Genomic DNA, 13,113 nt, shown 5'->3' with positions numbered 1-13,113 from the left:
AAGCTAGTTGTGGCAAGGGCTATTGAGGTTGCAGTCTTTTTATCCTGCTACATTTGGGAGAGCCCATGCTTTCTGAGTGGAAGCTCAATGGAGGAAAGCATACATTGACCTTTAAGCCTCATTACCAGGAATTTGGCCTCTTCTGCTGGAGTTTTGGATGACTGAAAACACTGTGGAGGCCTGCCCTTCCTGACGATATACTCTAAGTCCAGCTGGGACTTGGGAGGAGGAGAAGTACTAGCTATTTGGTCATATCTGCTTGGACTGGAGCTTCTATCATGATGAGCTGAGGGTGTGAGTTCTCAAGTGTGATTTCTCAAGTGTGAGTTCCCTTGTTCTTATGAAATTTAGTTTCTTAGTTTGCTCTATGCTTTTATTGCAATTTCTAGAGTTTAAGTGGTTGTGTGCGTGTATGTTTAGACAATTCTCAATAGCTGTAGATGTTTCAGTAGGGAATGCAGAGTTCTTCAGCTGCCCTTCTGAAGTGGTAGCTCCTTCATTTTGTTTTGTTTTGTTTGTTTTTAAAAGATAAGGTCCCACTATGTAGCTCTGGCTGTCCTGGAACTCACTATGTAGACCAGGGTGGCCCAGAACTCATAAAAATACACCTGCTTCTGCCTTCCAAGTGCTGGAGTTAAAGGCATGCACACCTATGCCTGCCTATTTCTTTTTAGACAATCTAGCCCAGTTGATTACAGGCCTGCATCACCACACCCAGCCTTTAGATGTTTGAGTGAACAATGCGGCCCCTCTTTACTCTTAACTTTAGTATCTGCCAACTGAATAAATTCTCTTATCATTTAATATATATATATATATATATATATATATACACACACACACACACACACACACACACATATATATATATATACACACACACATACATACACTTACTCTATGTGTGTGTAATATAAATATATATTAAATATATATATTCATTCTATAGGTTCTGTTCTTTTGTTTGGTTTTTTGAGACTGCCTCTGCCTCCCAAGTGCTGGGATTGAAGTTGCATGCCACTACTGCCTGGATTAGGTTCTATTCTTTTAGAGAATGCTAACTAATATACGGTATATTGTAATTTTCTGTTACATGATTGCATTCCTGACTAAATTGTGAGTTCCTTGAAGACAAAGACTGACTTCACTTCTCAGCAGTGTCTGAATGTGCAATAGAAGCTCTCAATCTTTTTATTGTATGAATTAAATGAAAAAGCATAGAGCAATCATATCAGGAAATGCTTAAGAAGAATTAAAGGAGTATTGTTTTAAGCCTTCCTGAAGAATTAAAGCCCCCCCTAAAGAGCATTCTTCCCATACGTCTCAGGGTTTCATTGCTGTGAAGAGACACCATAACCATGGTACCTCTTATAAAGGAAAGCATTTAATTGGGGATGGCTTACTGGTTTAGAGGTTCAGTCCATTATCAGCATGGTAGGAAACATGGAGCCATGAACTAGAGAAGTAGCTGAGAGTTCTACATCCAGATCTGCAGGCAGTAGGAAGAGAGTGACACCAGACCTGGCTTGAACATTTGAAACCTCAAAGCCCCACCTCCCAGTGACACACTTCCTCCAGTAAGACCACACCTACTCCAAGATCACACCTTATAGTGCCACTCCCTACTGACCAAACATTCAAATATATGAGACTATGGGGCTATTCTTTTTTTCCATTTATTATTTATTTATTTATTTATTTATTTATTTATTTATTTATTTATTCACTTTACATCATGATCGCTGCCCACCTTCTCCTGGTCTGTCCTCATGAGTCCCTCCCATCATCCCCTCTTCCCTTTTCTTCTGAGAGGGTGGAGGGGGTTATTTTTATTCCAACCACTACGCCATCTCTCACTTAGAGGTGGAGTTATACTAGCCTCTATATATTCATTGCATCCTATAGTGACTCCTTCCTTAACCTGTGCTTGACAGATAAATATTTAGAATACTCCTGGCAAAAGCCTAATGGAGCCAGAATGTATAGTCAGAATGTACAGAATGTATGGCACAGGCTAAATAGATGTCCTAGGGTAAGGATTATCTTTGCCAGCTTCTCCTTTCCCTCATGTCTTAACTTACTGTATAAATGTGATTCTTTAAAGATTAGGGAAGAGACCAATGTAGTGGTGGCACACACCTTTAATCTCAGTGCTCAGGATGCTGAAGCAGGTGATCTCTATGAATTTGAGGCCAGACTGATCTACAGATCAAGTTCCAGGTCAGCCAGGACTACACAGAGAAACCCTATCTCCAAAAAAGCAAATAAATAAAAATATAAAAATGAAAACAAATAGGTTTGATAGCATGAACTCTAGTATAACCCAGAGTAATTCTCAGCAGTAAAAGAGGGGCTCAGAAATAATGGAAACTAAGACTTCATTTGTGTATTACTAGGATTGGTTTTAAGAGAAGACAGGGATTTCCCTAAAATGTCAGAAAGAAAATAATCCAGCCATTGGATAAAAATACTGTACATATCTAGTTTCCTATTCATTGAAACATCATTTTTAATCACGAAGACCTGCAGACAGGACAGTACTTATTCCAGAATACTTTAACAGTATATTCCACTAAGCTGAGTGTGATGCACAGGCTGCAAATCCCAAATACTTAGAGGCTGCGGCAGGAGGATTGGAAGTTTGGGATCAGCCTGCTCAATGTAATGAGACACTGTCTCAAAAAAAATTTTTTTTAAGGGCTGGGGATGTACTCTAGTGTTAGAACAATTACCTAGCCTACTGAGAATTTTGGTTTAATTCTCAGCACTGTAAACAAAACATAAGACTAAAGGTATAAATCAGTGAGAGAACATTTGCCTAGGATGCTCAGAGCCTTGAGTTCAATCCCCAGTAAACACTATAATAAGCACCACAGTAAATATATTGAACCAGGAGAGGTAAAAGCAACAGAATTGGCTATTCTTAATTACAGGTGACATTTTAAAAGTCATGCACTCTCAGAATTGGCTCTTTTAAGTAAAACAATGGAAAAAAATTTCCCCTGTCCACTAAGTATCAAAACAGGGCATGCTAGGTAAGGGAGTAAGCACTGTACCACAAAGCTATATCCCCAGCTATGAAACAACTTTTTAAACCTGAAAAACGAGATTATATTCAAAAGTGAGAATACTACCATCTATTCCAGAATTCTTAATTTAACAGCGTCATCCATTGTGCTGTATATTTTACCATATGAACACAAAGCCACCATCTGAGTGTCTTCAGATTCCCTTGAAATATTCATTTCTCCTCATTGGTGCCTTTATGCCTTCTGGCTGCTGCCTTTCAGGGGCTCTTCTTTCCCCTTATTGCTCTTGGCTGTAACTTGCATATTTCTGCCTTTTCTTCAGACACAGCTGGTTTATCCAACCCTGCCACTCACACCAGGTGTTCTATCTCTTACTTCCAGGTCCTTGGATTTCACTGGCTGTTCTCCATGAGGTAAACTTGCAGAGTCTATAATTAAATAGACAAAAGGTAGGTGAAGCACAATATGGCGGCTCCTTAGAGGGTTAGCATCTCTAATGTAGCATCAAGAGTTTATTAGAAAGATCAGAAGTAGGAAGATAGACTTAAAACTAGTAGACAGAGTGTAATTAAACTTGTAACAACTTTTGTAAAGATGTGTATCAAAGGTGATTAAAAAGAGAATGACCAGATCCCCTCCTAATGACCAGCACTTAGTAAGATGTCATATGTTGGGGTTCTAATGATCTTGGCGTTTGAGTAGACCTACCTCATGAAAGAAATGAATGTGTCTTCATGGCTATCCTTTAATCTAGGCAATGCTGTGCTAGGCCACACTGAGCAGGGAACTACATGGAGAATGAGAGGTGCATGGGGTGGCTTCACAGAGTGGTACTTGAGATGAGGTTCTTTAGAGGCTTTTAGGAGTCCACATATACCATCTTCTTGATAGTTTGGAGACAACTGAGGAAAGTAAGAGACAGGTAAGTGGAACTCAAAATGCCAGAATTCTTGCTGAGGAAACTTCCTGAAAGGTCACGGCTTACATGGGTGGCCAAGGGCCATCTTTGTAACAGTCTCACTGTCTCACTATTTAGTATAGGCTGTCCACAAATTCAGGATTCTCCTGACTCAGTTTCCAAAATGACTCCATACCTAACCTGCCAAGTAGGCCTTTTAAATACTCTCTGGCATGGATAAGAGAGACTTACTTAGCTGGGCAAGATGGGTCACCAGAAAGCTTGGGCATATCTAAAGATCTCTGCAAGGACACAAAAACAAAAAGAACTTCCCGTCTCAGCAGTAGACCCTGCTCTACTCAGAGCTACAGAGTCCTGCTCCTCCCTGTCCTGTGGGGCTCAGCTGGGGCTATGCTACATATGTGCATCTATATGTATGCTAAAATCTCTACTGCACTCCTGAGTGCAGAGCTGGCGTATTACCCCAGCCTTATCATTTGTAATACCCTATAACCTTGGGATGCACAGTGATTTTAAGGAGCAGAGGCAGGGGCCTGGAGTGATGGGTCAGCGGTTAACAGTACCTCTTGCTCTTCTAGAGGACCTAAGTTCAGTTCCCAGCACCTATGTTGGGTACCTCACAACCATCTGCAACTCCAGCTCCGGGGAAGGTGCTCTCTTTCAGCCTTCATTAGCACCCAGTAGCAAGAAAGCAAGCATGCGTGCACATGCATGTACACACACACATACAGACACAGACACATACAGACACACAGACACAAAGACACAGACACACACACACACAGACACATAGACACAGACACACACAAAGACACAGACACAGACACACACAGACACACAGACAAACAGACATGCAGACACAGACACAGACACACAGACACAGACACACACAGACACACAGACACAGATACACACAGACACACACACAGACACACACACACAGACACACACACACAGACACACACACAGACATACACACAGACACACACACACACACACACACATTTTTTTTTGTAAAAAACAGGGCTAGCCAGAGCAGTCTTCTGAAACTTACTATATGGACAATGACAAATAGAGTCTAGAGATTTTTTATTTTATTATATTTTTAAGATTTGGTTTGTTTTTCATTATGTGTGTGGGGTATATGTGTGTATGTATGTGTGCATGTGCACATGTATGTATGTATATGTGTAGGTATGTGTCTGTGTGTGGTTGTGTGAGTATATATACTTGAGTACAAGTATCCACAGAAGCCAGAGACGTTGGATCAGATCCCTTAGAGCTGGAGTTACAGGTGGTTGTGAGCCATCTGGAACTGAACTTAGGTCTTAACTGCTGAATCATCTCTCCATTCTCTCTAGAAGTTTTTGGTTTTTTTTTAAGAGCTGGGGATATTGTTCAGTGGTAGAGCACTTGTACTTGCTTAACCTATATAGGAGGTCCTAGATTCTATCCCTGGTACCAAGAATAAGAGAAAGAGAGAGAGAGAGAGAGAGAGAGAGAGAGAGAAATCATTTTAGTGACTTAAATCTTATTGAGATAGGTCTTTCTGTGTAGCCCAGGCTGGCTTGAAACTTACTGTCCTCCTGACCTCTGCTCCTTTTTTAAAAAAAAAATTTATTTTATGTATATAAGTACACTGTAGCTGTTTTCAGACACCCCAGAAGAGGACATCAGATCCCATTTCAGATGGTTGTGAGCCACCATGTGGTTTCTGAGAATTGTACTCAGGACCTCTGGAAGAGCAGTTGGTGCTCTTAACCACCAAGCCGTCTCTCCAGCCCTGACCTCTGCTTCTTAGTGTTCAGATTACAAGCATGTGTCAGTATTGGCATCTAGACAGTTTTTTTTGATTCTAACTGTATATAGCACACATAAAACCTACAAGTTGCTATAAAGAGTGAGGAATAGGACAATCATGAGCCATTGTTTCAATCTTTCTGTGTAGCCCAGATTAAGGTGTGGTCTTTCTTTGGATGTCTCAGCTTCGTAAGCCAAAGCAATGAGAAAGTAGCATTTAGGACTGGAGAGATGGCTCAGTGGTTAAAAGCACTGACTGCTCTTCCAGAGGTCCTGAGTTCAATTCCCAGCAACCACATGGTGGCTCATAACCATCTGTAATGGGATCTGATGCCCTCTTCATGTGTGTCTGAAGACAGCTACAGTGTACCCACATACATACAATAAATAAATAAATAAAATCTTTTAAAAACAGAAAAAAAAATACTGTTTAATAGTCTTGAAGGATGAATTGGCATTTTTAGACAAGGAAGACAAGGGCATTTCAGATAAAAGGAAAATTTGGAGGTGAGCCTAGAGGCCAGAAAACTGAAATGAAAGAAAATATTTTACAGGAAAGATGTTATAAAATAGGGTACTTTCTATTTTAATGTGTGTGTGTGTGTGTGTGTGTGTGTGTGTGTGTGTGTGTGTAAATCTGTGTGAAGATGACACCAGGAATTTTCCTGATCACTCTCCACTCTTTTCTGGAGCTTGCTTGCTTATTGCTGTTTGGCTAGACTAACTAGTTAGCTTGTCCTTGGGGGATCCTCTCAAGCACTGGGTTTACAGGTGGCCTGACTGGCTGGGTGATCAAAAAGCTGGTTCTCCTGCTTGCATTTTCTTAATGGTAAAGAGACTCCAAAGTAGCAATTACACTTTCTCCTCTAATCCTTCTTTTTGGTACAAAGTCTCACTGTGTAGCCTACTGGCAGGCTTGGAACCCAGTATGTAGATAAAGATTGACCTTAAACTCACAATGACCCACCTGCCTCTGCCTCCTGAGTACTGGGATGAAAGGAATGCACTTCTCTATGCCTGGCTTGCTTGCTCCATCTCAAAATGAAAATAAAATTAGGGTGCTTTGTTGTTGCCACTATTATTTAATATTCTGTCTTGGGCGTTTTGGCCAGCACAATAGATTTGAAACAGAAATAAGAGGAATCAGTATTTGAAAAGATACGAGAAAAAGTCATGCAAAGAGGCTCAGATGATCTGTGATACAAAACAGTATTTACTTAGGATATTGGAGCTGTAAGCAGGGGAACGCACATTCCAGTAGAAACCAACAATGTACCCCACTAGGGAGAGGGTTGCAGAGTTAGCTAACAGCAAAACCAGAAAGTTTAAATGACAGACACAGGTTGTCTGTCAGCAATTATAATTCTAAGATAGACTTACTTTTTTATTTTAAGTATTTATCATCATCATCATCATTTTTCATGTGTTTGTTGCATGCATGTGTGTACATGTGTGTACATGTGTGTGTGTGTTTGTGTGTGTTTGTGTGTGTTTGTGTGTGTGTGTGAGATCAGCAGACACCATTAAGGAGTTGTTTCTTTTTTCCTTCTACTGTGGATAGAACTCAGACCATTATTAGGCTTGTGAAGCAAGCTTGTACTTTCACTTGCTAAGGCATCCTACTGCCCCTAAATTTTCTTCCATAGCTTGTTGGCCCACTGCAGACTAGTTCAGACCATACCATTGTTCTAAGGAAAGAGATTAGTTCAAATAGTCCACAGAATGTCTTCAAAGCAAATGTTTTTTTTTTTCAGCATGTCAGCAAGTTCACAAGGTCAATGCCACAGTACAAGATGGAGTCAGGATTACAGAATGATATCACTACTGTCATCTTTAGCCCATGAAGTATGAAGAGATCAGTAGAGATCTACAAAGTACAGTCCTGCTTTGACACAACTGGGTCTCAAGTCTGAAGTAGGAGGTGTGGGATCGGCAGAACATATGGACAGAGGAATCTTCTTGATAGTTCAGTCAACTGCTCTCTAATTTATCCCCTCTCACCTCCAGCTTATATTCCTCAGCCAACTCTCAATTACAGTGTGGTTATGTTCTATTTTTCTTTAAGTGAATGATTACAATGAGCTCTCCAATACCTTTATGTGATTAAATGTTTTACATATTACAGGTGAAAAAATTCCTAAGAACCCACATACATTTGTATCTAAGCAATTTGTTATGGATTAATAAAGAAAGCAAGTAGAACATTTTTCTCAGCCAGTTTCTCTTACTGGCAGGCGGCAATTTGCAGTTACAAAGAAAGGATCAATTTTATTATTTACCTTAAAAAGTAATCTTATGCACATCTCTAATCACAATCCCAGACACCTGCAGCCATAGTGACCACCAGATGAGATCCCTACCCCAAGTCCCTGCATGCTGGCCCCTCTGGGGAGACCAAGCAGCAGTGAGGCCCCCCTCCCCCCTGCCCATTCTGCAATCCATTTCCCAGGCCAGCCTGTTGCTTCCAGGGCCAACAGGTAAGATCCACCAGTCCCACCCCCTGCCTGCTGAGTCCCTGGAAGCCCAGCAGCTGTGGGGTCTGCCCTGTCCCCTCTGCTCTCCATCTTCTGCTCCACACCTCTAACCACAATCCCAGACGCCTGCAGCCATTAGTGACCACCAGTTGGGACCTCTACCTCAGTTCCCTGCCTGTCAACACTTCTGGGTAAACTCAGCAACAGCAAGCTCTGCCCTGTCCCCTCTGAACCCCATTTCTCATTTCCTTGCTGTAGGATGTAGGCAAAGTTGTGACCTGTTGCACAGGACAAACAGAGGCCTACAACTATCAGGAACCACCACCAGCTCTACCTGCAATCCCAGAGGCCTGCTGACATCAGGGACTTCCAGGCTTACTAATGTCATGCTGGGGTCAACCAGATGACTAAAGCTCAGTGTAATAACACAACAATATGCCAAGGCAATATTGCCAGAGCAATATGGCACCACTAGAACCCAGCTATCCTACAAAGCCCTGAATATCCAAACACATCTGAATTCCAAGAAAATGATCTTAAATCTAATCTTATTAAGATATGGAGGTCTTTAAAGAGGAAATGAATAAATCCCGTAAAGAAAGACAGGACAATACAATCTAACAGCAAAAGAAATGAAGAGAACTGTTCAAGACCTGAAAATAGAAATAGAAGCAATAATGAAAACACAAACTGAAGGAATCCTGGAGATGGAAAACCTAGGATAGAGAACAGGAACAACAGACACAAGCATCACCAACAGAATACAGGAGATAGAAGAGAGAATCTCAGGAATAGAAGTGTTACTGTTTTAAATATGATGCAGTGTCTCCACCTGTCCTCACCATGTCAAGCTTTAAGCCTGTATAGGTATCCATCCCACAAAAAAACAAAAACAAAAAAACCCGGCACCTTTGCAGCTTCAGCTAACAGGGGGAAAAGTTTTGCAACCATCCTAGCAGGAGAGAAGATATTCTAAAAGGACACCTGTGCTCCTTCCTTTGGCTGACAGACTATTGAGACAAAGAATTCCAACGAATGGAATTTTCTCCCCAGGAATCTCATGCTGGGGACAGCCAGAGGGGACTTTGTCTTTCTGGAAGAAATTTGACACAACTTGTCAGACCACTTTTCAGGACAGCCTGAGGCTGAGCCCACACCTTGACCAGGACTGCTAATATATACCTCTTAAACCTAAGTAAGGCTCATGGGGATGCTCTGAAGATGGGGTGGTGGCTGACACAGGACATAATTGCTCTTCTCTCCAATGTAGCACATTGAATAAATCCCTTCTCTCTGTTTTTCACTATTAATTGTCTCTTTACTTTTCATTAAAGAGCTTGTTGTGGCTGCCAGGATCCTCCAGGCATTGGCCTTAAAATCTCTGTTAATGGTTCATTGTTGCCAACACTGGAGTGAGTGTGGGGAGGAAATGAGTAGTTACTAGGAATGGGCATAGAGTTTCTTTTGCTGATGAAAATGTTATAAAATTGATGGTGAAAGGACAACATAAACCCCATTTGTCTCCATTTAAGGACCAGGCCTGATTTCAAAATAGGCTGTAAGGCGCCAGCTCCAGGAACAGACCGTAAAATTCAGAACAAGATCATACCCCCCCCCCCCCCAAAAAAAAAACAGCCTGGGGATAACCACAAAAATGGGGAAATATCTTATCTCAGAATGGGCCATCTGTGCTGGGCAGCCTTATCTCATCACATGGTTGAACCTTTGCGACTTAGGAATGCAGACCACTGACCATCTGTGACCCCCTAGCACTCTCCAAAGAAAATTTCAATTACCTATCCTTCTAGAGAGTTTCTCTGGTTCACTATAAGAAGGTCTGTGTACCTTTGTCTGGGGTTGCCATTTCAAAGAATGGTTGATCCTCACATGCTGGTTGCTTCTGCAGAATAAATAAATGCTCTTCTGTTTTTTCATACTGAGTCTGGGCTCTTCCTTTAGCAATTTTCGGACCCTTATAATGCATAACTGTTTGACTATAGTTAAACCATACTGAGTTGTATTCTTAAAAAGGGTGAATTTTTCCAAGGCTGAACACAGTGAAACAGGCAGGAGGATGATGATGAATTCAGGATTTTGTTGAATCCTAGGCTAGCCTGGGCTATGCAAAACCCTGTCGCAATAAAACAAAAATAAAATAAAAATAAAAGCATGGATTTTGATGGGCCCCGTGGTGCATACTTGTAATCTTAATACTTGGAAGATGGAGGCAGGATGATCAAGAGTTATATACAGTTTGAGTTACATGAGACTGTCTCAAAAAAGGATGAACTTTGACATAGACATTCTCCCTATAATTTCATCATTTGCAATAAGTTATACACACTTGTTTGATTTTCAGCCCAAATTCCAGGTACCCAGTTCCTAAAGTCCTTGGAATGTCAGAAATGATAAGTATCTTTTTGTATGCTAATGAGGACAGCTGGCTGGGGGTTCCAGAATAGCTTCCAGATGGGGGTTGGTTGCCAGGGGAACCAACTTGTGATTTAAAGGGTTTCAGGAATTATTTGTTTACCATCTAGTGCACTTAAGATACTTGATAATCTTGGAGGGGAGCATCCTTAGTCTCCAGTGCTTCCAAACATTGCACTTGCTGGAGCTTTACCCTCCCCTGACCTCAAGCCTCAAGGCTCTGCTTCAGCCCTTGCAAGTCTTTCTCCCAGATGCCTTACAAATGAAGCCTTCCTTAGTCATCCCCGTCTGTACTACTTGTCTGACTGTCTATCAGTTTGCCAATTAATCTCATGACCTAATCAATCACCGAGTTTAAGCAGCCGAAGTGCTGTTATATTACACTAATATATTACTTTGAATCTGCATCAAATTTTCATTGAATATTCCACTGTGCCAGATAGGAAGACTTGACTTCATAATGCTACTCAAGCAGCCCAACAACCCTCTGAAATACGCTTATTATATTTACAAATGATAGGTAATGTATTCAAAGCCACAGTGACTGGCTGAGCTGGAAATCTGACTTAGTTGTCATTTCATACACTGTACTCTTGGTGTCTCTTAATACTGTTCCAATTGTGCCATGGAGGTTTTCTTTCCCAAATTAGACCATTAAGACTAGGAGTAAATGTGTTTGCCCCCACCCCCACCTCTGAGATATTGAACTCAGGTCCTTTACCAAACTAGGAAAGCACTTAACCTTTAAGCTAGATCTCAATCCCAAGGATTTTACTTGTGTTTCTTTTGTAGACTTAATTGTTATAGCAGCTCTTTAACAAGTGCATACTTTTTGTTCGAGGTGTGGAGATAGGGTGGGGTATGGGGTGGTGGTGGTAAACAGAAGCCTCAGGTATTAGCTAAGCAAGTGCTCTACCCCTGAGCCATCCCTGATGCCTGCTTTACAGAATATCTAAGAGATGCTTTATCTAGCTAAAAATACCAATTCATTCAAAAAAGAATTCGTATCTGGGATTAGTGGTGCAGGCTTGTAACCCCAGCATTGAGGTTACAGGAAGCTTGCTGGAGTATGATTAGTTTAAGACTAGCCTGAGGTACATAGTGAGTTTCAGGTAAGCTCCAGCTACAAAGGAGACTCTTAAGAAGCATTTGGATGCTAGTGACTGATGATAACATATTCATAGTGGATCATTATCGGAAACAATGGAAACAATGTATTTTGAGCTGTCCTTAGCTGCACGGGTTAGAGGAAGAGAACTACAATCCTTTACAACTCTTCCTGCCCTTCCTGACACGTGAGTAAGAACTGATAGAGACAGACACGTGATTTTTCCGAGACAGGGTTTCCCTGTGTAGCCCTGGCTGTCCTGGAACTCACTCTGTAGACCAGGCTGGCCTCGAAGTCAGAAATCCGCCTGCCTCTGCCTCCCAACTGCTGGGATTAAAGGCGTGCGCCACTACTGCCTGGCCTCGTGGAGTATCTTAAATTTCTACAATATTCTGCTGTTTCCTAGTAACTCCTAGCTTAAAAAGGGCCTACCTCTTGCACGAGCTTCACACTTCCTCTTTCTTGTGCATTTGAATGAAGTATAGTACCTATGGGAGGCCAGACCTTAAAACAATAGGCCAGGTTTTATGGGAACAAATGAACCGAGGCTCAACACTAACTCTGACACTCCCAACTTGAGCTCATCAGTAAACTGGAATGAAGAGGTGGGACTGCAGCTCCCTGGTATAGTTTTGGCACTGGAGAGACCCACAGGATTGATCCCTGTCACTATTTTATTTTATTTTTTTGTTTTGTTTTGTTTTTTGGATTTTGTTTTTTTTTTTCAAGACTGGGTTTCTCTGTACAGCCCTGGCTGTCCTGGAACTCACTCTGTAGACCAGGCAGGCCTCGAACTCAGAAATTCGCCTGCCTCTGCCTCCCAGAGTGCTGGGATTACAGGCGTGTGCCACCACTGCCTGGCTTCCGTCACTATTTTAAATATTTAAATCCTTCAGTATTTATATCCTTCAATATTTAAATATTCATGATTTCATATTTCATATTAATAGGCAGGTGGAGAAGTGCTACAAATACATGGTGGCCTAGGAATCTACATGGGGTTAACGATCCGTGGAGAGGTGGTTTGAAACCATCTTCCATTCTCTTGCTGTCTGTATTAGAAACAGTTGAGGGTGAGAGCAGAGGAAGCAGGGGGGGGGGCTGTTGATAGTCTTGCAGGGTCTGAAGGATTTCGTGCAGACAAGCGTGCTCAGGGAGAAGACACAGTGAGATGGAAGACTTGCTGGTATTTGCCCCTCCATCCTTCACACAAACCCAATTCTCTTTATTCAGTCCCCTCCCCAGTGCTGCTTAAGATCGTTGATTCTGACTAATCTTGCATAAAGGTAGAAAATTCCCATGGGATCTGTGGTCAGGAAGCTTTTTATTGTCTTTGACCACCAGAGAGGCGGC

General features: G+C 41.7%; 1 protein-coding gene across 1 annotated transcript in view; it reads left to right on the top strand.

Moving 5' to 3' along the window:
• Snx12 (sorting nexin 12) overlaps positions 1-3,461 on the top strand; it is a 109,635-nt gene extending 106,174 nt beyond the window's left edge. The window contains exon 5 of the mRNA XM_052170547.1: positions 3,411-3,461. Within this exon, the coding sequence (XP_052026507.1) occupies positions 3,411-3,446 (36 nt within the window). The 3' untranslated portion in view covers positions 3,447-3,461. The remainder of the gene's footprint in view (positions 1-3,410) is intronic.
• The last annotated feature ends 9,652 nt before the right edge of the window (positions 3,462-13,113 follow it).

This window comes from Apodemus sylvaticus, chromosome X (assembly GCF_947179515.1).
Source record: "Apodemus sylvaticus chromosome X, mApoSyl1.1, whole genome shotgun sequence".
NCBI classification, from domain to species: Eukaryota; Metazoa; Chordata; class Mammalia; order Rodentia; family Muridae; genus Apodemus; species Apodemus sylvaticus.
Note: the sequence above shows the minus strand (reverse complement) of the source record. Positions and strands in the feature narration are given on the sequence as shown.